The 24,795-nt window shown below is 42.8% G+C and overlaps 1 protein-coding gene across 7 annotated transcripts in view; it reads right to left on the bottom strand.

Annotated features, from left to right (window-relative positions):
* The window catches only part of LOC101160019 (myosin-10), a 28,184-nt gene extending 3,949 nt beyond the window's left edge, over positions 1-24,235 (bottom strand). Inside the window, exons 1-45 of one of the 7 annotated variants that reach the window (XM_023963877.1) lie at positions 23,531-24,235; positions 20,578-20,758; positions 19,409-19,615; positions 18,524-18,680; positions 17,342-17,369; positions 16,684-16,798; positions 15,829-15,876; positions 15,550-15,564; positions 14,571-14,663; positions 14,395-14,458; positions 14,080-14,178; positions 13,844-13,987; positions 13,541-13,755; positions 13,318-13,470; positions 12,837-13,010; positions 12,572-12,745; positions 12,363-12,477; positions 11,541-11,609; positions 10,157-10,362; positions 9,930-10,051; positions 9,479-9,548; positions 9,232-9,392; positions 8,227-8,335; positions 7,881-8,012; positions 7,592-7,798; positions 7,353-7,490; positions 7,034-7,157; positions 6,748-6,919; positions 6,439-6,651; positions 5,946-6,090; positions 5,650-5,856; positions 5,410-5,514; positions 5,096-5,248; positions 4,674-4,922; positions 4,449-4,562; positions 3,697-3,795; positions 3,398-3,610; positions 3,152-3,313; positions 2,941-3,069; positions 2,766-2,854; positions 2,557-2,680; positions 1,714-1,922; positions 1,105-1,213; positions 558-730; positions 331-354 (exon numbers count right to left, since the gene is read on the bottom strand). In XM_023963877.1, the coding sequence (XP_023819645.1) occupies positions 331-354; positions 558-730; positions 1,105-1,213; positions 1,714-1,922; positions 2,557-2,680; positions 2,766-2,854; positions 2,941-3,069; positions 3,152-3,313; positions 3,398-3,610; positions 3,697-3,795; positions 4,449-4,562; positions 4,674-4,922; positions 5,096-5,248; positions 5,410-5,514; positions 5,650-5,856; positions 5,946-6,090; positions 6,439-6,651; positions 6,748-6,919; positions 7,034-7,157; positions 7,353-7,490; positions 7,592-7,798; positions 7,881-8,012; positions 8,227-8,335; positions 9,232-9,392; positions 9,479-9,548; positions 9,930-10,051; positions 10,157-10,362; positions 11,541-11,609; positions 12,363-12,477; positions 12,572-12,745; positions 12,837-13,010; positions 13,318-13,470; positions 13,541-13,755; positions 13,844-13,987; positions 14,080-14,178; positions 14,395-14,458; positions 14,571-14,663; positions 15,550-15,564; positions 15,829-15,876; positions 16,684-16,798; positions 17,342-17,369; positions 18,524-18,680; positions 19,409-19,615; positions 20,578-20,745 (5,996 nt within the window). In that variant the 5' untranslated portion in view covers positions 20,746-20,758; positions 23,531-24,235. The remainder of the gene's footprint in view (positions 1-330; positions 355-557; positions 731-1,104; positions 1,214-1,713; positions 1,923-2,556; positions 2,681-2,765; positions 2,855-2,940; positions 3,070-3,151; positions 3,314-3,397; positions 3,611-3,696; positions 3,796-4,448; positions 4,563-4,673; positions 4,923-5,095; positions 5,249-5,409; positions 5,515-5,649; positions 5,857-5,945; positions 6,091-6,438; positions 6,652-6,747; positions 6,920-7,033; positions 7,158-7,352; positions 7,491-7,591; positions 7,799-7,880; positions 8,013-8,226; positions 8,336-9,231; positions 9,393-9,478; positions 9,549-9,929; positions 10,052-10,156; positions 10,363-11,540; positions 11,610-12,362; positions 12,478-12,571; positions 12,746-12,836; positions 13,011-13,317; positions 13,471-13,540; positions 13,756-13,843; positions 13,988-14,079; positions 14,179-14,394; positions 14,459-14,570; positions 14,664-15,549; positions 15,565-15,828; positions 15,877-16,683; positions 16,799-17,341; positions 17,370-18,523; positions 18,681-19,408; positions 19,616-20,577; positions 20,759-23,530) is intronic. The other 6 variants (XM_023963879.1, XM_023963882.1, XM_023963878.1 and 3 more) reach the window with 6 other exon arrangements.
* Between the last annotated feature and the right edge of the window lie 560 nt (positions 24,236-24,795).

Below are 24,795 nucleotides of genomic sequence, written 5' to 3'. Positions count from 1 at the left end.
TAAAGATTTAAACGAGTCAGTGTAAAAAGCCAAACATGCAAAGGCCAAAAGCATTTACATTTTCCATAAACTATCAAATATAAAATGTTGAAAAAGCAGAATGTGGGTAAAAAAAAATTATGAAGATAAAGAGACTAAACCGCAAACTGACGCCTGTGGAAAGCCTATCAATATTTATTCTGAAACATTGCGGCAATAAGAAAACACCTCTGAAGTCATAATGTAGGTTTGACATTCAAGCCACCAGGTTTCTATACATGCAGCATTAAAGCTTTTCCTATTTAAAATGCTCATTAAAATAATAAATACAAAGCACACACAAAAACCTACTTCTCCGGTCTCCAGTCAGGCATGCTGAGGGTTGACGTGACGCAGACAGATGAACAATGTGTCAATGTTAGATGGATGCAAGGACATACAACAAAAGAGCAGAGCAACACAAAGCAAATCACATCCAGTTAATAAAATGCAAAAACACAGGCGGAACAATGAGAAGTGATGAGCTTGCAGGCCATGGAGGATCCATGCAAAGGTGCGCCCACCCCCGAACTGCTAACCTGAGCTGGGTACGGAGGGAGGTTATCTCCCGCGTCATGATCTGGCTGCTGTCTGTGAGCTCCTCCAGCTCTCGCTGCAGCTTCCTCTTCTGAGCGTTAGAGCGGGAGTGCTCCTCCTCCACCTCCTCCAGCTGCCGCTTCAGCTGCTTCAGGCGGACCATAGACTTATCCAGCTACAAACACAGTGAAAAAAAAGAAAATAAAAGGGGGGGGGGGGTAAGAAACATACATCGCCAGGACATAATTAAGGAGAACTGAAATGAGGAGTTATGATTATTAGGAGTCAATCTGACAGATTATTGCAGTTGATATTTTGTAAGGAAAGTCTGCGTCTTTGCTGTGAATGAGGGATTTATATTTTGGTTAGGGATGAAACCGCAGATGCCAGGACAGGATTAGGATTAGTTTTAATTAAGATAGATGATTCCGTTTAGGATCGGTCTTTAACACCAGCTTTGTACCCCGGTTCACATAATAATGATTTAATTCTTCACTTTTCTTTAATTTCCCAGAGTTACCATATGGCTGAACATAAATTTTTCTTTACCTGCTCTCTGTATTGGTCTGCATGTCTCCTCTCATCTTCAGCCTGCATCATCACTTCTTTCAGTTTTTTCTCAGTCTTCCTCACGATTTTGGTGGCGATAGCTCGTTCTCTGTTGGTTAAAACATAATTTTGGTCAGTTGATGCAGTCATCAAACAAAGATTATGAAACACATTTATCTAAGGTTTGACTCTTGGAACATTTGGCCAGACTAGAAGAATTCTTAAATTATATTTTAAATTTTTTATTACATTTTTGACAGCAAGTCAAAATCAAAGATGCACAACATACAATTAAAAGTTCTTTGTTATTTTTATTGATTTATTTATTTTTTAAATAAATCTGTTTTGGCTTTAATGAAGTGAGAGTTGCCTCATGGAAATGCTTTTCTTTACTTCAACTGAAGATAGAACACCATTTCTCTAACTAGAAAATTGGAATTGGATCAAATTTAACTGAATTTCATAAAACTTTTCTTAAGCAGATTAAAGTGAGATGCTTCTTAATTATTAAAATTAGAAACATTAGAATGACTTCAGTTTATATCTAGTATTTCTAAAAAAAAGGCATAAAGAAGGTATAGAAAAGGGGCGTGTTTGTGTTTTCCTCACTGTCTCTCCTGTTCCAGCTGCTCCTCCATTGATTCAATCTTAGCCTCCAGGGCGGCGACACTGAGCTTGTGTTTGCCTCTCACTGCTCCTTCAAGCTCGCCCAGTCGGGTCTTCAGCTCCTTGTTCTGCCTCTCCAGCAGCTCCCGGGCCGACTCCGCCTTCTGGGTCAGAGTCCTCTCGCCTTGCAGCTGCACAGTCAGAGTCTCCACCTGTTTGGAGGACATTCTCACATAAATGTGTGCAACAATAAAATAAATAAATAAGGGAATGCACCGGCGTGTAGCTGCCCAAATCTGTAGGGGTTACCCGATCAGTCCCGGCATGCGTGAATATTACGTCACTTCCTCTTTGCGGCAAAAAACTGCGACATTAAAGGAAATTAATATAAAATTGCTCCTGCAAGTCATACATTTTTTAGTACTTTTGTTGTTCCTGGTCACAGTTGCCAACAGTTTTGCTTCCAGTACGATTGTTCGAGCCGTTTAAACACCGGATTACTCCGTGATCAAATAAATTTATTGTTTTCCTCAACAACGGAGAGCTTCCACTGACCTAATTACAGCTCTGCAAAAACAAAGACAGTCAACTAAATCCAACACGGCTTTATTTAAGTTTTTATTTTTCATATGTTGGCAATGGGAAAAGAGTGCATTTACTCTAAGGAGATGGCCCTGAGCTGTGTTAACTGGGGACAGAATGGGTAGACCGGATCCTTAACTTTTCTTTTTTCGTACTTTTTTGTCAACAATAAAATAAATGCATGTTTTCGCGCATGATGGGACCGATCGGTTAGCCGTTACAGTTCAGGTGGCGAGACAGCGTGCGTGTGTGATGCTACAAAACCTGCAGAGCAGTCTTCCTTTGTCTCTCCGACAACAGCTCGTAATTACTCTGCTCCTCCTCCAGCTCCTCCTCCAGCTGACTGACGCGAGCCTCCAGCCTCCGCTTCTCTTCAAACAAAGCATTCCTGTGAAGAAAATAAAATTAAAAAAAGATGCAACTCCCCCAAAAACATAACAGAAAATGAAGAACATTTGTGATAAAGTACGAACTTTCCCGAGCTGCTGTTGACCATCTCGTCTGCCAAATCATCTCTCTCCTGCTGAGCCTGTCTCCTCTGCCTCTCTGACACAGACAGCTCCTGCACAGAGAAACAAGCGTGGACACGAGGGTTAAATAAACACAGACGAGCGCTACACAGACTTATGTGCACACAAACCCTCATACCTCCGTGAGATGCAACATGTCTGCTTCCAGTGTTTGTATTTTCTTCTCGCTGTCTTTCGATTGTGCCACGACTTCCTCACGAGCCAACTTGCTGTCATCTAGCTCACGCAGAACTTCTTTCATTTGGCCCTGTGCAAAATGAAAATGCATTTAGATCAAGTACTGATCCAAATGTGAAACCTTGGTGGGAAGGGGTGGATTTTTGTCTCACCTGCAGTCTGCGTAGTTGCTTCATAGCTTCGTCTTTGCTGCGGCTGGAAGCCTCAACGTGGGCCTCAGCTTCCTGCAGCTCGGCCTCCAGCTGCTTTTTGGACAACACCGCCTGAGACCTTTGAGTCCTCTCCTCCTCCAACTGGATCTCCAGCTCTTTAACCTTTGACAGACAATAAAATGGAAGAGTTTAAAGCAAAAAGAATGCATCAAGTGACTGCTTCCTCCCATCTCCACCCCAACCCACCTGTTTGCTGAGGGCCCTCCTCTTCTCCTCGCCTTTCTCCTCACTGGTGCTAATTTCTCTTTCAAATTGAGCCTTGAGGGCCTGCAGGGTGACCTCCAGCCTCAGTCTGGAATTCTCTGCCTCTGCTAGCTCCTCCTCCAGCTCCTGCGTCTGAACTCGTAGGTTCTGAGCTTCTGCTTCTAACGCCCTCCTGGTCCGCTCGAGCTCATGGACCTAAAAAAAAAAAAAAGGGTGATTAAAAATGTACCTAAAACTACCCCCCCCCAAAAACCAAAACAAAAAAACCAAAAGAGTCCTACATTTTTGCCCACGTCGTCCTGCTGGTTGACAAGTTGTTCCATTTCCAGACGGAGCTGCTTGTTGACCCTTTCCAAGTCATCTCTCTGGTCCTGGACTTCCTGCATGAGAAATGGTGGATTTTCACAAATAAAAAAAATTAAAAAAATCTAATCACAAATATATCCTATCTTTACAACATATGGGCATCATCTTAAAGTCCCACTCTGATCATCTTTTGATCTATTGTTAAAACGCGTTACCAGTGGTCTTTTAATCATGATCATGCCATTTTTAGCCCAAAAAAAAAAATCTGTGTCATTTTCTAGGACATAGTTTCTGCGGAAAAACAGGAGTTAATTAGAAATTCTCTTCTGAGTAGTGGGCAGGAATGTTAAGGCAGAGTAAGCCCGCCCTCATTTCCCATCATCCCTTTGTTTACACTCTCCTGCTTTCTAACAGCCCATCATAACTCCACAGCAGCTCAGACGAGGAAAACTAAGACGCACATGGATCCATTGATCTGCAAGTGGATGCATCAGAATGGAGTGGAGCAGAGAGCTTTTGGTCTGCCAAATGTAGTTTGCACGTAGCAACTACAAGCTATTTCAAACTGCATTTTTCGTCTGGTCCTAATTCACCACTAAATACTCTTTAATATGAATTTTCTTTATACATACATACATGTCCTCCATTAAGACAAAAATACTATAATAATACTACAAGAACATATTAAAAAAACATTTTCATTGGAGTGGGTCTTTAAAGCATTTACCTGCAGGGATCGAGATAGGGCCAAACATCTTGTTTCTTTCTCTCTGCTGTCAGCTTCTGCTTTGTCCCTCTCCTCTGCAAGACGGGCGCTCACAGCCTTCTCTTCTGACAGACACTGATGGGATGGCAGAGAAAAAAATCAAAACCACAGTAAAATCTTTCAAGAATATAACTTCAATCCACATTTTTCTGGAACTGGCTGTGTCAAAAGCACTATGGCTCTCACCTGGTCAAATTTCTTTTGCCTTTTTTCAAGAGCAATGCAGTTCTGTCGTTCCCTCTGCAGAGCGATCGTCATGTCTTCTATTTCCTCCCTCAACCGCTCCCGCTGTCTTTCCACTCTTTCCTTCTCCTCCTCCCTCTGTCGCTCCTTCTGAATGGCACTGTCTAACTCTCTCTGGAGTTTCCTGCGCGTCTCCTCACCAGCCTCCACCGCTGTGTTCACCTCCTCCGACTGCTTACGGAGCTCAGCCAGCTTACAAAGTCAAACCAAAGCAAGATGATGAATCATGTCTTCAGATGTATTAGAAATTGCTCATCAACTTAAACTCACGGATTACAGAATTGCAGCCATTAAGAAAAACTAAAATAATGAAAAACAAAAGAACACCAAGAGCAAAACTAATCCTGACTCAAGTCCTGCTTTACCTGCTGACTGAGAGTCTGAATCTGTCGGGTCATCTCTTTGGCTCGCTCCTCATCCTCCTCCAGTTTTTCCATCAATCCATTCTTCTCGTCTTCCAGAGCCCTTGCTCTAGAGGCCAGCGCCATCTTCTGACGAGTTTCATCTTGCAGGAGCTCCTAAAAAGGAAAGGAGGGACAGACGAGGGGCTGAGTGTTAATGTGCTTCTGCTTTTTGAATCAAGACAAAAAGTTTCAAAATTGGCTTTCGTCACAACATCAGAACTTTAAAGACAAATATTCTCTCTGCTTCATTACTAGTTTCTAAGGGTATTAATTACCTTTGCATCATGCAGCTGACTCTCAAGGTTGCTGACTTCTTTGGCAAGCCGAAGCGACTTGCTGTCAGAGGAGCTCAAATTGCCAGAAAGAGATTCTATTTCAGTCTGAAAGAAACAATTGGAAACCAGATTAATGCATAAACAAGAATATTTGATCTAAAACAAAAAAAGGAGAAGTACTTTGTCTTAAAATCAATCATTTTGGACTTTTATAAATGTATGCTTTGATCTTGTGTTGACCTGCAGCTTGTGTATCCTCTCCTCTCTGTCCTCCCGGTCCCTGTCGGCCTGGGCCAGGCGGGCGCTGAGCTCCTGCACCTGACTCTCAGCTCTCTTGCGGGCTCTCTCACTCTCTGTGCGGCCTGCTTGGAGACTCTTAATCTCTGAGGTCAAATTATTTCGCTCCTCCTCCAGCATGGCTTTGGCCTTTTCAAGCGACTGGCGTGCCTAAAGTTGACACACAACGAAACAAGTGACCTGCAGTGTCTGTTGAAAACCCAGAGATGGTTGATGTGAAAGTGTGTGTGATCTCGTACTCTCTTGCTGTTGTCCAGCTGCTCCTGCAGGTTGTCTAAGGCAGTGCTGTGTTTGACTTTGAGTTCTGAAACCTGGACTTCGTGCCGTCGAGTCTCCTCTTCAACACATCTCTGCAGCTCACCTAACTCTGCCTCTCGACGTGACCTGTGCAAATGAAAGAAGATTAACTCAATTATCCATCCTCCACTGGTGGATAGATTTGGGGTCATGGGGCTGCTGGAGCCTATCTCAGCAGGGACACACACTCATACCTAAGGGATGATTTAGAATCATCAATTAACCTATGAAGCATGTTTTTGAACTGTGGGAGCAAGCACCCGCAGGAAACCCACACATCCATTCTTCACACAGAAAGGACCCAGCTGGGATTTAAACCATGGCGAGCCGAGACTGCTAACCACTATGCCAATGTGCAGTCCTTTTCTTTAACAATCCAGTACTGATTTGACATCAACAACAGTAAATATCTGTATTTTTATATATCATATTTACCTCAGCTCCTGCTGCGCAGCTGTGGTGTCTAGAGTGTCCTCCAACTCAGTTCTTAGAGCTTCCAACTCCTCCCCAAGGTCTCGCTTTTGCTTCTCTGCCCTTTCCCTCATCCCTCGCTCGTTTTCCACTTCTTCCTTTAACTCAGACACTTGGGACAACGCCTCCCTTAGAGCTCTCTGAGCTTCAGCACGCCGTGCGCCTTCTTCCTCCAACCTGACAGGATAGTAAGAACAATTAGAAATGGATAGGAATATGATTTGTCAAAGGCCAAATAGTCCTATCAATGTCAGGTTTTTAACGGAGTCTCACCTGCCCTGGAGGGTGGTGATCTCCTTCTCCTTTTGAGCCAGAGTCCCCCTCAGCTCAGCAGACAGCATGCCCAGCTCTGACAACTGCTCCTGAGCTTCCAGAGACTCGCTCTCCATCCGCCTCTTCCACTTCTCCTGTTCTAACCTCCCCTGCTCCTCACGCTTCAGACGCTCTGCAAAATGCCAGTGGAGTCAAGTGATAAGACGTCAGTTACTGTCTGTAAATAGGACAACGTTTACTCATTTAGAGCAAGACATGTTTATGTGAAGAAAAAATACCAGTTCACCTTCGAGGTCTGCAATCACCGCCTCCTGCTTGTTCTTAAGTTTGGTCAAACTTTTTGTCTTTTCTTCTTCCTCTGTCAGTTGGTCGCTCACTTCACTCAGATGCTCCTCAAGCATTTTCTTTTCCTGTTTAGATAAAGTCGTAAAATTCCCAAAATAATAATACACAAAAGTGTAAATGTGGCATTTCCAAACTAGAAAAAGTCAGAGGAAAAGAAAAAAAGGCTTTTGGGGGGGGGGGGGGGGGTGAAAATAAAATACACAAATACCCACAAACTGATGACCATACAGTGCTTGTGGAAGGTTTAATGAGAGGCCCACCTTGCTGAGTCGGTCTCTCTGCTCTACAGCAGTGAGTAGGTCTGTATCCAGACTCTTAACTTTGGTCTCCAAGGTAACTTTTTCCAGCAAAAGACGCTGTCTCGCAGTTTCCTCCTCTTCAAGTTGCTCTTCCAGGTCCTGTTAAAAGAAAAAAAACACACAAAAAAGTTTCCAATAAATATTTAAGCACATTTCCTGGAAGATCCTAAATTGTTAAAGTGCTCTGTTCTCCTGATGACCTGTATATTTTGCTGCATCCTTTTCTTCTCATTGGCCAGCTGAACCCCCCGCTCCTCCTCCTCCTCCAGACGACTCTCCAGCTCGCTCAGAACCTCCTCCAGCTCCTGCTTACGACTGGCCAGCCTGGCCCTCAACTCCTCTGCCTCTGCAAACAGCTCTGCCTCTGCCTGCAGCTGGTCTGCCAGGACTGCCTTTTCCTCCAACAGCTGGAACGCAGAGACAGAAAGAAAGGAGAGGTGAGGAAAAGTGCATAACGAAAGAGCAGTAAAAACAAGCAGGTTGATTTACCTGAGCATGCTTCTTGTCCAGTTCACTGTAGTCCTGTTCCGCTCTGGTGAGTTTGTCTTTGGCCTTCTGGAGCTCGGCTTCTCTGACTTGGATCTCCTCATCCTGCCTTGTCACCTGCAGTAAGGGCTTCACCTGGACACAGAAAAAGGAAGGCCAGACCCTCAGTCATAGATCAGACATTTTACAAGAACCACAGTTAAACACTCCAACGTGTCAGATTTCAGCCCACTTTGGATTATTGTGTTTGTTTCAAATGAGATCTATTAACACACAACTGCTTAAAAGTCAGCTCTCAGCTGGAAGACTTGTTGATATCTGGATGTCATATCCGTGTGGCTGTGTTCACCTTAGTAAATAGTCGCCACCACTGCCAGTTTCTGAGCTTGAGGTAAGCATGACAGTTCCTCTGCATCACTCTCAGTGCGCTCAGCTGCTGCTGCTTCTTAAAAAAAGCCCTAAGAGAAAATAAAAGACACAAACACATTTAAATAACCATTTGTAATGAAGCAGCTTTGAATAATTTCACCTCTAGGTAAAAGAATTAGAATGAAAGTCAATGCAGCAAAAGTGATATCAGGACTAAGACAGAGGATTAAATCAGCTTCCAAACACCTCCCCTGCACTTTTACTTCAAACCAGGTGTTACAAGATGATTTTGCTACATTTCTAATTAAATATTCATCATTCATGCGGAATGCATCAGGCTAGAAGAGGGGTGAGCAAACTAAAGCCCAGGGGCCTTATGCAGCCCCTAAAACCATTTTTTTCTTGGCCCGCCAAACTGGAATAAAGTATACTGGAGATTTTATTATCCCTGTAATGCTGGTGTCTATCCATAGATGGCGCAATATTAAAACATTGACATTTGTTTAGGTGTTCTTGTTGATATGTGGTGCTGGAAGATTTGTAGTTTTTCTCATGTGTGTCTTCCAAGTCAGAAAGTCAATTTTCTGATCATTTAAACTCCGCATGAATGCAGCATTTCTCCAAGTTTATGTTTTTCCCCTTAGGGACATCAACTCATTTGAGCAAGTGCATGAAAATGAGAACAAAAGTCAAAGTTTAGATATAAGAACACCAAAATGTTCCATTTGAAAACATATATAACAATTTTCAATGCAATTTAAAGCATGTTTTTGTCCAGGTTCCATGTTATTTCTTTCTCCTATGAGGTGGGTTACCAAAACACTAAAACATCTGCTCCTGGTCCGACTCTTTTGTCAAATTTTAGAACCCTCTGTTGCCCACCAGTCAAAAGGTTAGCCCACCCCTGGGCTAGAACATTATTTATTCGTTTATCACCACTGATTTGATCATTTTTTGCAAAAGTCTAGCTTTAGCTTAATCTTACTTGCGTGCGAGGAAGCCTCTGGCAGCGCTCTGAAAGCGGATGATGGTGTCTGTGATCTTCAGGTCTCTCTCCTCTTCCAGGTGACCCAATACTCCGGCTCTGAAGAAGACTTTACTCTGACCCACCCGGAACAGATTGTGATCCAGCTCCAAAGCACTGATCTGGATGTTGACAGTTCAAAAAAAAAATCCATAAGCCATTCGCTCAGCTAAAAGGTTTGGAACAGGTTTCCCAGAAAGTCACCGACCATGAGCTCTGATGCCTGTTTCCCGTCCATAAAAGTGCGAGGAATTGCGTTGGGAGTCAGGATCTCATACCTGAACGTTTGTGAAAAGGTTAGTTGATGTTTCACAGCAAATTAATTTTTTTTTTTTTAATTGCAAGCCCATTAAAATGTGTTTGTTCTTTTTTTGGCAACATAAAGCGGGGTGTTAGAGTGTCTGACTACAGTAACTGCAGACTAGGATCACAGAATCAGTAGACCGATATCTTCTTGGCTATAAATAAATTGTTTAGACATGACTGATCAAGAACTGACAGGACATTCCCTTTTTCCCCTCAATTTTCTAACAAATCAAGCTCTGGAAAGAGAAGTTATGTCTTTCCATGATGCTCCATTTTACAAAGCACAGTGTGGACATAAAACCATGGCTGAGTGTGGTGCATTTAGAAAAGAGAAAAAGAAAAGTTGCAAACACCTTTGTCTGAACTCCTGGAAAGGGATGCGATTGGGGAAACCTTGTCTGCAAATTCGAATCCCCTCCAAAACGCCGTTGCACCTCAGCTGGTCCAAAACCAGATGCGGTGCCAGTTTACCAGCCTGAAGAAAAGTAGACAAGCAACAGCAGCAGAGGAGAAACAAAAGCTGTCAGGCACAATGTCAGCTCTCATTTCTTCTTCTGTCCATCAGAAGACCTTGCCTCACCCTCTTCTCATGGTTGGGAATAATGCAGCGCAGAAAGTTGGGGTTGGTGTTTCTGAGCGTGGCCATCAGCTTGGTGAGGGACTCTTTGTAGAGTTGACCGACAGTTCGAAACATTCCCTTCTTTGTCTTCAACCCGGCAGCTCCAAAAGTGACTGGCCCACTGCTTTCCCCTGACGACACCTGGTCCAAACCCACAATCCTGTCCACTGGCAGGGGGCAGAATGGCAGGTTTTACTTTACAATGAGTTGGGTCATCCTCTGTCAGACGGGGCCATACCATAAGACATTCCACCAGACATACCACCTTGTGGTTTGCATTTATGCTACATTTTCTTTGTTCTTGTTTTTTTATATTATTCTTAGTCTTTTTTTCCCTCTGCTGTCAGTTGCTATGTTGACAAACAAATTTCCCACATGTGGGATCAATAAAGTAATTCTGATTCTGATTCACGACGGCTGAAATATGTGCCATCAAAGCTTTAAGCAAAATGTTTTTTTGAGGTGGATTAGGATATGAAATGGCTGATGGCGTATATTTGTGCGGCCAAAATAAGCACACGTCTTGTCGTCAAATCCTCTCAGGATTTTCCCTGGTTAGCTCCAAACCTGTTCAGACACGACAGCACTTCAACTGAAAAGCCCTAATGACTTTTAATGTTGGTAACCTGACTGCACTCAAACAAGCCAAAAGATTTTTTTGATCAACTCAGAAAATGTTGACCATTTTCTTTTACAAACTATTAGAACCAAAGACACAAAAACCCCTAAATATTCTGAATCTAGAGGGATGCCTCAGCAGCTGCAGTGCACCATTGAAAAAATAAAAAGAGAAAACGGTTTATACTGCCTGGCATGCTTAATTGTTTTCTTTAATTTCCCATAATTATACAAAAACATGGGTGCTATGATTAAAGACAGGGGAATTTTAGAGAGAAACTGCCTCAAGCTTTTTCGGGATCACATTTGCAGGAACCAGTTGGTTTGTTTATTCTTTACTAGAAGGTGAAATGTCATCCAAAATCAGATGATGACTTGTTAAATTTGATTTTATTAAGCTCGGGCTTTGTCGCCCTGCACTGTCCAACTCTTGTGTGATCCTGAAGGAAGCTTTTGGGATTTTTTGACTGTAAGCTGCTGCCATAACACTATTCTACTTCTAGACAACTATGATAGAGAAAGTCTAAGCACACAGCAGCAACCTAAAGACAGGCCATGTTGAGAGAGCAACAGAGACAAAAAAAACAAAAAAACTAGGGGGCATCGCAACATAAACTCAAGATAAGACAGAACTAACACAAAAACACCACAACCAACAAACAGAAAAAACCCAAATAATAAACTCAGATGGAGGTAAAAACCCAAAGTGAGGAGGTGAAACACCTACTGTCTGAGCCATTAGTCTGCAGTGAAGCATACGAGTCAAAGAAGTACACACGAGGGAGAGTCTGAATATCTGATGCAGGAAGCGGGGAACGAGGAGGAGGACAGCATCAGATCGGAGTTGGAAAAGAGGAGAAGACGAAATGGAAGAACAGAGAAGAGCAACAGAGAGTAGAGAGATAAAGAAGGGAAGAAAGAGAGCGTTATTTCAGTTTTTACTGGAAAAACCACAATAGCCAACAATTGAAAAGTGATAAATGAAAATCTTTTTCTTTTTTTAAACAACATTCACACCGCCCTCGGCAATGTTCAAGCAGCCACTTTCACTGAAATGTTTAAGTAAACGTGTGAATATCCGTGTCGGGATGTCGCGTTTAAAACTAACATGTTCACATGTAAGTTTGAAACGCCCTTGAATGCTCATTGAAAGTTAAGTCTGTTGAACTTTGACCAACCAGGGACTCAGATTTGGCAGTGACGTATGGATGGTGTCCTTTTTTAAAAAAAATTTTAACGGAAGTAACAACCATTAGAAAATGTATCATGAAGGAGAATTTAATAATTCCAGTTTGTGCTCGGGCACAACTCTATGACACCAAGTCTTTGATACATCAGAATAGAGCTGTAAAAGAAGAAGCCTGGAGCAAGATTTGCAAGTTTTGCACCGCTTCGACATTTTGCACTTAGCCTCTTCCAACATAGTACGACACCATGGGCTAAACATGCATTCAAGGATGTGTATTATTGAATGGATATTACATGCCCAGTGTGGAAGTAGCATTCAAGTTGAAAACTCAAAAGCTTAAATGAAATGATTTCGGCTTACCCTCCTTCCACAGCTCTGACACAAAATGATCTGATGACTGGTGAAGAAGAGACGCCACATTGTCGTTCAGGGGATCCATGTTCTTTACCAGCCAATCAACTGCCTTATAGTCCACCTGAGGGCGAGGCAAGCAGGAAGCGGAGACAAAAGTGAGCCGACTGACTGCATTTCGTAAATGATACCGTTGAAAGCGCAGCTTAAAGAAGCACCTTTCCAGCATAGTGAATAATGGAGAAATCTGCTTCTCCACGTGGCTGCTTTGATCTGAAGAACTTGGGATGGCTGCCTTGCTCCGCACTCAGCTTCTCCACAAATGTGCGGTCTGTGGCCCGAGGGAACCAGCACTCTTCATCCAGAAGGGCCAGAACACCAGGAGGGTGAGTCTGACACAGAAAATAGAGGAAGATGAGGCTTTTATGAGAGCAAAAGCGACGTTACGCTCATCGCTCGTCAGGTATGATGGGTAGTATGTACGGGTCTCTCGATGAGGTCGATGCAGGGCTGAAGGTCCAGGCCGAAGTCAATGAAGTTCCAGTCAATGCCTTCCCTCTGATACTCCTCCTGCTCCAGAATGAACATGGTGTGGTTGAAGAGCTGCTGCAGCTTCTCGTTGGTGTAGTTGATGCATAGCTGCTCAAAGGAGTTTAGCTGGAGAGAAAGCAAAGGAAGATTGAATCATTGACCTGTGAGCTTTAAAACAACACTTTCAGACTCCCACACACATTTAACGCTTTGCCAAAAAAGTGTCACAATGGGATGATGATCTTATTGGTTATTTCATCCCAGAAATGATGGAACTGAGGAGAAAAGCTCAAGGTATTGAGGGCCCCTGGTTCTGCTTGCTTTCCAGATTTCCTTGCTCTATCTAAAGCCTGGATCAATTGCCGGATAGATCAAGAAGAGTGGAGTTTGGAAAAGAGGCAGGACAGTGGCTGTAAAAGCTCCATAAGCTTACCTGGAAGATCTCAAATCCAGCAATATCAAGGATGCCGATGAAGGAGGCTCCCTGTCTCTGTCTGCGGTCCAGGGCTCTGTTGATCCTGTGAACCAGCCACCTGAAGAGACGCTCATACGTCGCCTTTGCCAAGGCCTCAATGGCAAAGTCCGCCTGCGAGGGGAGATGCAGTTTTCACAAACGCACACCTTCATCTTTACAGCTTCACGTGTCAAAATCCTACTTGTTCTTTGGTCTGGGCCTTCTGCACATACTCTCGGCCCACTTTGATCCTGGGTGTTAGAATGGCACGGGTGAACTCCAGCACGTTGATGCCCAGCAGGTGGCACAGTTTCTGAGCAGCTGTGTTATCGGGCATGGACGCCTGGTCGTGGTTCTTCTCCTTATTGAAGGATATGTTTCCAAATTGGAGCACGGCGGAGATCACCTTCAGCATGGCTGAGGAGAAGGAGGAACATTTGAGCAAAGCCAAAGCAGACACAAACAAGCAAACTTTCTTCAGACAATAAAAGAAGGAATCATTTACAGATCGACTCTTCTGCGGTGAAGCCCATGATAGCCATGGAGTCCATGGTCTGCGTGAAATTCTCTGAATCGCTTTGACCCGGAACAGGGATGGAGCCTCCAGTGAGGAAACGGTATTCATCAGCGTTTCCGAGAAGCAATTCCGCTAAAGAAGATAAAACAGATTCCATTAACAATCAGCTGACTATAACTCAGAAAACAAAAGGGTGAATCATCTGGAATTTGCCATCTGCTCACCTCTTGTTTCTTCTGTAGCTCCACATAACATCTGATAAAAAATGTGAAACGTTCTCTCGTCCTTGGCCTGACGGATGGCCCGGGACTTTTCAAGGAGGTCTGGATTTCATGGTCATGGATGAACAATGGCAAAAATAAAAGAAATTCTACTTTGCATTAAAAATTGTGAAACTGTAACACACACAGTTTCTTAATGGGAGATTATGATTTTAAAACACCAAACATTTAGACTCATTAAAATCCAGTTTGAACATTTTGGACCAAATTAAAACAGCCTAAGCCGAATTACATTCTGATAAACATTAATAAGGATACAGGTCTCAATGTTGGCACCGACGATGTATCCCGCCACATCAAAATTGATGCGAATAAATTTACCCTAAAGAAATAGAGACAGAAAAAAAGGTAAAATACAGTAATTTGATGCTACTCAGGTCTTGCTTGGTTGTAGAAATTGACAGTTTGCTCAAATATATCTGTCCAGCTCTTACAAATCTAGAGGAGTTGTCATTTTTTACAGTCTTTGCGTTTCCAAAGGCCTCCAAGATGGGGTTTGCCTGCAGCAGCTGTCTCTCCAGCTCGCCCTGAGAGACAGAGCAAACACCAGCTCAGCTTTAGCCCAGCCTGTGATGCAGCACCACTTAATCCATCCAGAAATGATATGCTCCGACTGCAGAGCTGTTGCATTAAAAAAACAACACACACTCGCACAAATAATTAGTCATCACCCAAACCAATGACACAAATTGAGGCAAATGAGGACCAAACAGCACCCACAGCACTGCTTCAGCCTTAAATAACAGGTGATTCTCAACTTACAGTGATAAGAATAAAAAGCATAGCAGAGATTTTTTTTATCATTTTTACTTTTTTAAGATTCTTTTTATATATTTGTCTCAATAAGACATGAATGTTTGATTTTTATTTTATTACATTTCCCTAAACTTGATCAACAAATGGTTGAGAAGCACTGTTATTTTCTCAGCTGCCTAAGCTGGGAACCCTTCCCTGCAAGCTGCAGTCGTTGCATTGCAAGTGCTGCAAGCCGCCTGCGCCACAATGAGCATTAAAAAAGACTGCAGCAAAAAGTCGCTCTGTTTTTAAATCATAAAGATGTGCACTGACAGCAGGCACAATCACAGACAGAGAGGGCCAACTTGTTTCAGGCATCAAACCCCGAGCAAAGAGTATATGGCGCCCGTTCACTCAGCTCTCACCGCACACACCCAAACCTACATTACCTGCACTGAACATGTACCTGCTGCAGCTCATAAAAGCCACAGCAGATCAGAAAAACAACCCAAAAACCCATAGAGCCATAAGAAAAAGCATCGTAAAAAACTATTTTAACCCACAAAACAAAATTAATATATGATTCTCTTAACTTTAAGCGAATCACATCCGTTATACTAAATACTACCTAACACCACCAAGCAAACCCCTAGGTTGCTTTTATTCTTTTATACTCACATATTGGAAGCTCAGCTGAATTGTGGAAAAACATTATGGGGGGGAGATTTGTTGGGAGGGTGGACATGGATGACAAAATCAAACCAAACGGGGGGGAAAAAAATCAAAAAGAGCAACAATTAAAACAGAAAAATGCAAACAGATCAAATCCAAGACAGCACAAGACTTGACAAATAACATGAATGCAGTTGATGTTTTTTTTTTTATATATATTCTACTGAGTTGGAAATATTAAGGCCAAGAAAAGAAAAACAGGGCAGTGAGGCAAAGTTAACTCACCCTCTTCACTAAAGTGCCGCCCCTTGTTAAGGACCTACAGCCATCCATCTAAGCATGCAGACAACAGAGGAGAGCGGTGCAGAAAGAGGAGAATCGGGAGAAACAAGAGCAGGAAGGAAGGAGGACAAGTGAAAAGGAAACTCTCTTCTGAGGTTTATCTGCAGGGAGGCCAAGATTTCACGGAGTTTCAGTGTCGCTTAGTTCAGTTAAACAGGAAAGAACAGATTTAGAGAAGTGTAGTAATCCTTCACAGAAACACCACTTATAAGTTTTCTACGGTGGCCCTGAAGGGCAAATCACAAAAAAAAACAACATTTGAAAGTGATGAGGTTTGTCCATCATTTAAAGTGAAAGGTATCTGGCATGAAGCGATGCTGGATCTCCTCCTCTAATCAGCAATTGGATTGTTGTGTTTCATTTTATTTTCTGGAATTTACTTTTCTTTTCCAGAATTCTTTAGTTTTTGTAATTTATGTTTCAGTTTCTGGAATTTTGGTTTGTTTTCTAAAATGTAATGCTGCTTTTTGAAATTTTTTTTGCTTTTTTTTCTGTCGCGGTCTTTAAAATGTTTTTGCATCGTGTGATTTGTTGATGTGATTTGCACTTCAGGGCTACCGTAGTTTTCACCTCCAAAAAAGTGTTTATTTGCCAAAAAAGCAGCAAAAAACTACTAACAAAAAACAAAAAAGGAAAAGTGCAAGATAAGAGGTAAAAATGTAACTTTAAGCACTATGTAAAACGCAGATGTTAGCATTTGACTTATTAATTTACATCTTTCTTTCTACTACCTTCCATACAATCTTTCCATTTGCCCAAATCCCTTTTATTTGGTTATTTTTGTCTGAGTAAACATACCTGCACAGCTTCCTTATTTCGACCCAAAGAGCCACTTTTATGGGAGGAGGCGACGTGAGCCAAATACTGGATGACTTTCTTGGTGTTTTCTGTTTTCCCAGCTCCTGACTCGCCCCTGAAACACACACACACAAACAAACACAATGCTGTGTAAAAAGACACAAGCACCATTACTGATCTTATTGGTTATTCTGACACTTCCTGGCTAGAATTACAAATGCTGCAATCATTGTAAAAGAAAAAACACTCTATAGCCAAAATCTTTCAATGCTCAGTCAGGGTAATATTAAATCTAGATCTTGTGTGGTAGATGCAAAGACACAGATCCAAACAGAATACAGTTGTAGAGGATACAGCCTGTAGTTCTATTGTTGCTTTTGGGCAGAAATGAAGGAAGACGGAGAAGAATAGCAGCTGCAAAAAACAGATCTAACAGTGAGAGATTTCTTATTTTAACTCCAGACTGATGCCTCTCTGAAGCAGTGACCTCCACAATGACAGGAAGACCTGCAGGCCAGCGTGGGAGCAGACAGGGAGGGGGGGGGTGCGTTCATTTTTAGCCTAAATGTTGACCTCTGACATAACGAGATCTTGCAGAGATGCTGCAGGAGGAAAATGATAAAGCAGACCGACTGGGCTCCAGCCGCGGTGTACTCACGTGCAGAGGATGGACTGATCTTCTCTGTCTGTCCAAAGTAAAAAGAAAAACATCAAAAGGTTACAACTAAATGAATGCAATGCCACAAATAACAACAAGGTTAGAGCTTGTAGAACAACCTGAAGCTGAATAAACCTTCTTATGAAAACACAAGTCTGTTGAACTTCATACTAGAATTTCAGCTTCCTCCTCTCGACGACTTAGCCTCAGGTCAGTGAGTTTTGCAGTCATTTATGCACATGATTCAGAGAATTTAATATCAGCTTGAATATGAGACACGACTGTTATTTTCTGCTATAAATCTGTTTTTTTTCTGTTGATTTTCTGCTCTTTGAGATCTCATTCCCATTTACTGAATGTGGGGCTATTTGAGTAAAGAACTTTAAGGTACTTTTCCAAAAGACTTTGCTACTTTTTTTTCTTTCTTTTTTTTAAATAAGCCAAAACAATTTAAACCCTTTTTGTCTATTTGGCTACTCTTGGGTAAAAGCTTCCAGGGATCCCATAAGTATAAGTAACTACATTAGCAAATGAGCTGCACCTGAATTTAAAGCCACTTTGCACAAACTCTTTTTCCCTCCTAAAAGCAATTATAGGACAGAAACCAACACACCAGCTGAACTGGTCTCCCCGGGCTGCCAAATCCTACAACCCTGGGAGTCTATGGGTTGACTGTTTAAGGTCCTGCTGGTATTTGCTTTTTCAGATTCCCACCTGTTTGAACTAGACAAACATTTTTTTTTACTGGTTCTACAGGTTTAATCATCATACTAACACACCTGCAACCAACCAACAAGCCTCATCTGTCTGCTCCAATTATTCACCCAGAGACACAGATGTTGCGCAACCACCTTGTAACTGCCTCTTAAACTGTTTGAAATTCCTCACGTCTTAGTTTAATGTAACATTGAGCATTCAAACAATGCCTGTCAAGCTTTGCTACAAGCATGTGGAACCACAACAACACAAACAATTAAATAAGTAGATCTGAGATTATGTCTGTGGGGCATTGTGCTAAAAAACACACTTCTGTGAATTATTCTCCCTTTTAAAGTTTTTGATCAAAGCTACAAAAGTAACACACCTTCAAAAAAAACAACAATTCTCATTTAGCGGCTTGGAGCTCAAAGATCACTGAAGGATCTTCTATGGGGTCAGAGTCGGTCAGATAGTGCTCGTTACCTTGCAGCATACTCCGATAGGCCGCCTCTGATATGGCGTAAATGTGCGGCGGCATTTCGTGGCGTTTCTTGCCACGGTACATCTCCACGATGGACTCCGTGTAGATCGTCAAGTTCTTGTAAGGGTTCACCACCACACAGAAGAGTCCGGAATATGTCTGGAAGAGACATGTATGAAAAGATTTAGGGAAGAAAAGGCTAAAAGAGTCAAAGTGGGATGACCCTCTTTCTCTGTACGTTTCTATGTACAGGATGTTAACACAAAGAGGAACATGAGAGCATCTTGTTGGCAGTCTTATTAGATATGACTTACCGGTAACTAATATGAATGAGCTTTCAGATAAGAGGGGCTGTAAGCTAGAGGGAGAAAGTGTAAACAGATAGCTCAGTTATGGGTGACGGGAAGGGGGCGTTGTTGCGCCACGCCAATGGTCCCACCCACTACTCAGAGGTGAATTTCTAATGAACTCCTGCTGCTCTGCAGAGACTATGTGCTAAAAAAAAGAAGCGACACACGTTTTTTGATTTTGGCCAAAAAACGGCATCATTATAATTGAAAAGCCCACTGGGAACGCTTTTTCAATAGATCAAAAGATTGGAGTGGGACTTTAAATTGCTCGTCAGCTGAATTTCACATCTGTCTGATTACTGTTGCTCCATCATTAATGTTCCTCACACCTTAGTGGTCCCCGTTTTTCCGCAACAGAAACTAGAGATCACCCCACTGTCACCACATGCGGGTTCACAACTCTGTAAACTGATGCCTGCCATCTCCTCCCATCGCGTATGAGTTTACAAAAGAAGATGCCGCTTCATTGCACACGTGGCGCGGTCTCCAGTTTTAAGGCAGCGAGTTAAATTTAGCCATGCTGTCTCATGCACTCACGTAGATGAGGCCGGAGTAGTATCTCTCCCTAAGGTTGTGCAGCACCGAGGCCTCGTTGAGGCAGGTGAGGTCGGCCATGTCCTCCACTTTGCTGAAGCGTGGCGGGTTCATCCGCTGCACCTCCTCCCGGGAAAGGGTCAGCTTGCGCTGGCTGTCGGTGAGCTCCACCTCCACCTCATCGCCGCGTTCTTCCCGAATGCTGGCCGACTGAAATTTAAAGCGAAAATATAAACCCTCACAATATTTGAAATGCACTTCAGAGACACTAAATGTAGCTTATGCAATTATATAACCTCCAAACATCTCTTTTGAGTGCATTTCTGATGTAAAACTGTTAGATGGGAGAACATCAACCAGGATACAAATAAAAAAGAAAGATTGCTTGTACGCAGTTTGAAAGGACCTCTGACAGAAGACCAGAATAAACAGCAACAGAGAAGAGCAGACTGGACCTAATTTTACTCTGGCGCTTCTCAAACTGTGACCGTGTCACATGACCCAGCTTCAATATGCATTATCTGGTTTGAGAATTGATATGCATACCACACAAAATATGTGTGTCTGTTCTGGATGTGAGGAAGTATATTAGCTGCAGATGAATGGCCATTACTGCTCTGCATTTCTGCTGAAACAGAGCCATTCTCATCAGAAGATGATTGAAAAATGAAGTCAGTATTTCTACGCTGGCCTCCTCAGCGTCAGGACGGTGAAGGAGGCTATTGTTCTATTCTAGGAGCTCCTCATAAAAACAGGCCCAGGAAAGGGGGGCACTGAGAAGGTCCACGGAAATCACAGTTTGCGTCCCAAAACACTTCAGAAATGATCATCAGAAGGATTGAAGAGGCTGGAATTATGCAAACGAGGTTGTGAGAGGCGCAGATGATGTAGGAAGCCTTTGAGTAATAAGGAAAAAGGTACAAAAACATCATAAAACAAAACTCAAATGACACACCCTGCTGTGGCGTCAACGTCAGCCGTCTGACACACCCTCAGGTGAGTTTAACACACCTGGGGTGAACAATTTACTGGATGATTAAGAGTCGCTGAGGATAAAGCCAAACACCCTGAGTTTCGCCCCATTGATCCCTGGTACTGCACAATGAAACGGTGTAAGGACCCGTTGAGCTGAAAGGTCGCAGCAAATGGAGAAATCTGTCCGGACACTCCACCTCAAAGCCATGTTTCTCCGAGGGCACCCACACCAGCCTCTTGGCAGCCCAGTCGGCCTGGCTGGCACCGGAGAACATCGACGAGCCGGAGGTAGGGGACCCCGGCCCCCCGCCTGACGACAGGAAGCGGGTGACGTCATTGACACTGCCCCCTGTTGGCCGGGACATGGTACTGCTGGCACTGAAACGAGATGAGACGGTGGGATAACAGGGTGAACGCTTTCTTTTAAAGGACCGACAGATTCTGACACATCAAGACATCACACATGCTGTATGCACTCCCCCTAAAAGAGGTGTAGTAGCACGCAAGTAACATGTAGACCAACTCCCGCCAACACCGGGATGAGGATGGCCTAGTTGCAACAAATCAAGGCGGGATGCGGAGACGGGCCGAGATTTCTGGGTAGTGGAGAGGAGGCATGGGAGAATAGCGAGGCATCAATCGTCTGAGCAAACTGACATGACAGTGAGGGGGGAGGGATGGTGAGAGGCAAAGAATAGTAATGACTTGAGGTTCAAAAGGCACTGGGTCCACAGTTAACTGAAAGAAAACGAGGGACCCTTCCACCACAGACCACTGATTCATGGAGAACAACTGAGCAAAGAGCAAGCAAAATGCTGATTCGTCTTTAAAGATCCACTCCAATCATCTTTTGATCTATTGTAAGCGTGTTCCCAGTGCTCTTTTAATTAGGATTATGGCGTTTTTAGCCAAAATTTAAAAATGACTCCTTTTCTAGGACATCGTTTCTGCAGAGCGGCTGTAGTTCATCAGAAATTCAGCTCTAAGTTGTACCCGGGGACTGTTGGTTTTGAGTAAGTCTGCCCTCATTTTCCATCATCCCTTTGCTTACACTCTCTCCCACTATCTCACAGCCCCTCACATCCCCCAACCTACCATTACCAGTGCAACAAAAATGGCGAGGAATATTGGAGCTATCCAGCCGTTCAGTTTAAAACCAGATGCCATCTCAGACGAGGAAAACGAAGACGTACATAGATCTAGTCATCTGCAAATAGATCTATTTGTCTGTAGCTTCTGTCACTGTTACAAGCTTTTTCCAGCTGCATTTTTTGTCTGCTCCTGATTCACAATGATTTTAAATCCTCAGAAGTGCAATTTTAATCTTAATGTTCCTTATATTTGTTCTCTATCATTGAAAAAAAATGCCCCAAATCCTGACAAAAACATGAATTTTATTGGAGTGGGTCTTTAAGCAGCTAGATGACCTAGACTTGATAAAAATCCCCCGGAACCAACCACCAATCATGCTGAACAGCCAGCTAGATGTAAGTCTGTCTGGATCTAAGGAATGAAGTCGTTTGATGCTAATGGATAAGTGAAACATTATATATCAATATATTTATTTTAATAGAAAAATGAGCTAAACAAAACAGCTTCATGAGTGAGCACGGGGGGCCACATAAAATTCAACTTTGATCCCACAGAGGGCCTATTGTAACGCCTTGTACAACAATAAGGGATCTCAATGGTGCTCCAGTTATGTCATCGGGCCTGATTTCAGCTATGCAGCTCAGCCTCAGCCCTCTCTGCTCCGTCTGTTCACAACCTTGCCCTCACCACACCTGAGACTCCGTCACAGGGCGTGGCGTGGTCGTGTTGACTCAAGAGCTGCCGCCACCCGTCCAGTCAGAGTGGAAACTATGCAGTCTCAAAGCTGGTGTTAAATGGTATGTGCGTGTGTTGTTCAAAGTCTGTGTGTGTGTGTGTGTGTGTGTATATATATATATATATATATATATATATATATATATATAAGTATATTTACCGGTATATATACATTCATACTTATACATACATATACACACACACACACATATACATATATATATATATATATATATATATATATATATATATATATATATATACACAAAAAGATAGACATATTCTTGGTGGACCTCAGTTTATTTTTAAACCACTATAAACTTTGCTTATGACCAAACAAAATGGGTTTAGAGTGCAAATTTAAAAAGAAAAACAATATTTAGTCTAAATTTATAGAGCTTTAAATCAAATTGGATTGTAAATCATGATTCGAATGAATAATTTAGTGGTATTAATGGAATAATCTACCATACAACTCAACTGCAATCTCAGATGAGGCTTTTTTTGTTGCATTGTCTGCTCAGTAGCTGCAGCTGTAATGCTGCTTCGATTCCTTCACGTGCACAGCTCATACATTATGACAAGCGAAAGGTAACAAAGATTAGTTATGATATCTTTCGCTTGCCATACAGAGCCACCGGGCTGTCGCAGTACGGCGTGGACAAACCGGGAAAATCCTTATGCAGCAACTGGACTTGCAAAAAATAAAAAAAATAAAAGAAAAGAAAGGGGGGGGATCTGACTTCTACCATAGCAACACCCCAACAGTAGAGACCCGCAGACAACACGCTCGGGCTTTAAACCGATGTCATTCACTGCGGGGGATCCAGCGCTCCCTCCGTCTGTGTAATTAATGTGTGCATTGACGGGTGGGGTGGGGGGCTGTTTGGGGGGTGATACGCCTTTTTCCATCAGCTTTGATGCGAAGCGGCATGCACCCGGGGGGGGGGCATCAGGATGGCGAGGAGGAAAGGTGACATTATTATTATTATTATGAAGCCACCATGACAGAAGAGGAGCGGCCCACAAATAAATAAAATAACGTTAAAAATAAATTAAAAAAAAATGGGGAAGGCAACCACACCTGGACCTGATATGATCCAAAGGATGGCTATTTTTAGAGCATAAAAATAATTGTGTTGATTTAAAATACTGTGGGGTTGAATTTGAACACCTATGATAACACGGCTGTCTGCAGAGCCCTCATTAATGCCACCGCATTTAGACTAACTCCGTGTGGTTAGCCTGCTCCACTGAAATATGAGACGTTAAAAGATGGCTATTTACGAGTTGGATTAGTGCAAAGACAATTAAATGTCTCACCTTTAGGCTCCGCTCTGGATAAGGCTGCTGTGAGTGAGGACAACCGGGATGTGTTGGATTTTTTTTCTTTTTTTTGTGCCCCTCCTGTTAGGTGTGTAGCATGCCGCATATGCGGCTTTTACCATCGCATAGCTCTGCCTCAGAGAAGCCGCACACACTTCTCGCTGAGAATAAAGTGGAGCGCACTGGCCTGGGGGCAGGAGACGGAGACGGCGTCAACCACGAAGAACCAGCTTCCTGTTCGAAGGCCAACCGTGGAAGCCCAGACGGATTCTAGCCAAGCCTCGCGAAGAAATTACTCCAATCAAGCACTCAAGTCCAGCCGCAGACACGCCTCATGAATACGAGCAGAGCTGTCCGCCCTGGAGCGGGCAAGAATCCCGCTAGCCAACCAGTCGTGTTAGCACTAGTTTGGGATTAACCAATCGCAACGCGCAGAGGGCGGGGCTACAAGAGATGGATGTCTACTGTGACCAATCAGAGGGCGTCAGCAGGTGCCGCGTGCCCTTCTTGCACCAGCGAAGAGAGATTTACGCGCTCTTTGTTTACCGCTCAGTCCCAGCGGCCGTCTGGAGACGCAGAGGTTTCTGGGATCTATTTTATTAAAGGTTTCTGCCCGACTTTAATCTTTAAGTTAAATTTCTAGCATCGATACTATGGCTAAAACAACATACCTTCTCATATTAAAGACCCAATCTAATGACAATTGTGTTTTCTGTGTTTTTAATTATTTTTATTATTGACGACATATTTGAATAAAATTAAGATTAAAAAGACTGCGTGTTGATTTATTCAAATTGTTGTAAGTCAGGAGAAGGCAATAAAATGCAGCTTGAAAATGCTTGTAGTTGTTAGTACAACCTACAATCTGCAGATCACTAGTTGTGAGGGACTGTGATAGACACCAAATAGATGATGGGAAACGGGGACAGGCTTACTCTGCACCAACAGTCCCTGCCTACAACTCAGAGGGGAATTTCTAATGAATTGCTGCTGCTCTTCAGAAACTATGCACTAGAATAGGAAACAGTTTTGTTTTGTTTTTTTGGGCTAAAAACTGCATCTTCTGAGTTAAAAGACCAGAGTGGGACTTTGAATACTTTTATACCACTTTTTTCAAACATAATAATTATAGCCAAAAAAAATATATATATTATTTAGCTCAGAAGTCTGCAACCTTTAACACTAAATGAGCCATGTGGTCCAGTTTCTTACTGACCAACACCTATAGCAACAGGGTAACTATTTAAAAAGATACACTGTAT

The sequence above is a fragment of the Oryzias latipes genome, chromosome 16 (assembly GCF_002234675.1).
Source record: "Oryzias latipes chromosome 16, ASM223467v1".
NCBI lineage: Eukaryota > Metazoa > Chordata > Actinopteri > Beloniformes > Adrianichthyidae > Oryzias > Oryzias latipes.
Note: the sequence above shows the minus strand (reverse complement) of the source record. Positions and strands in the feature narration are given on the sequence as shown.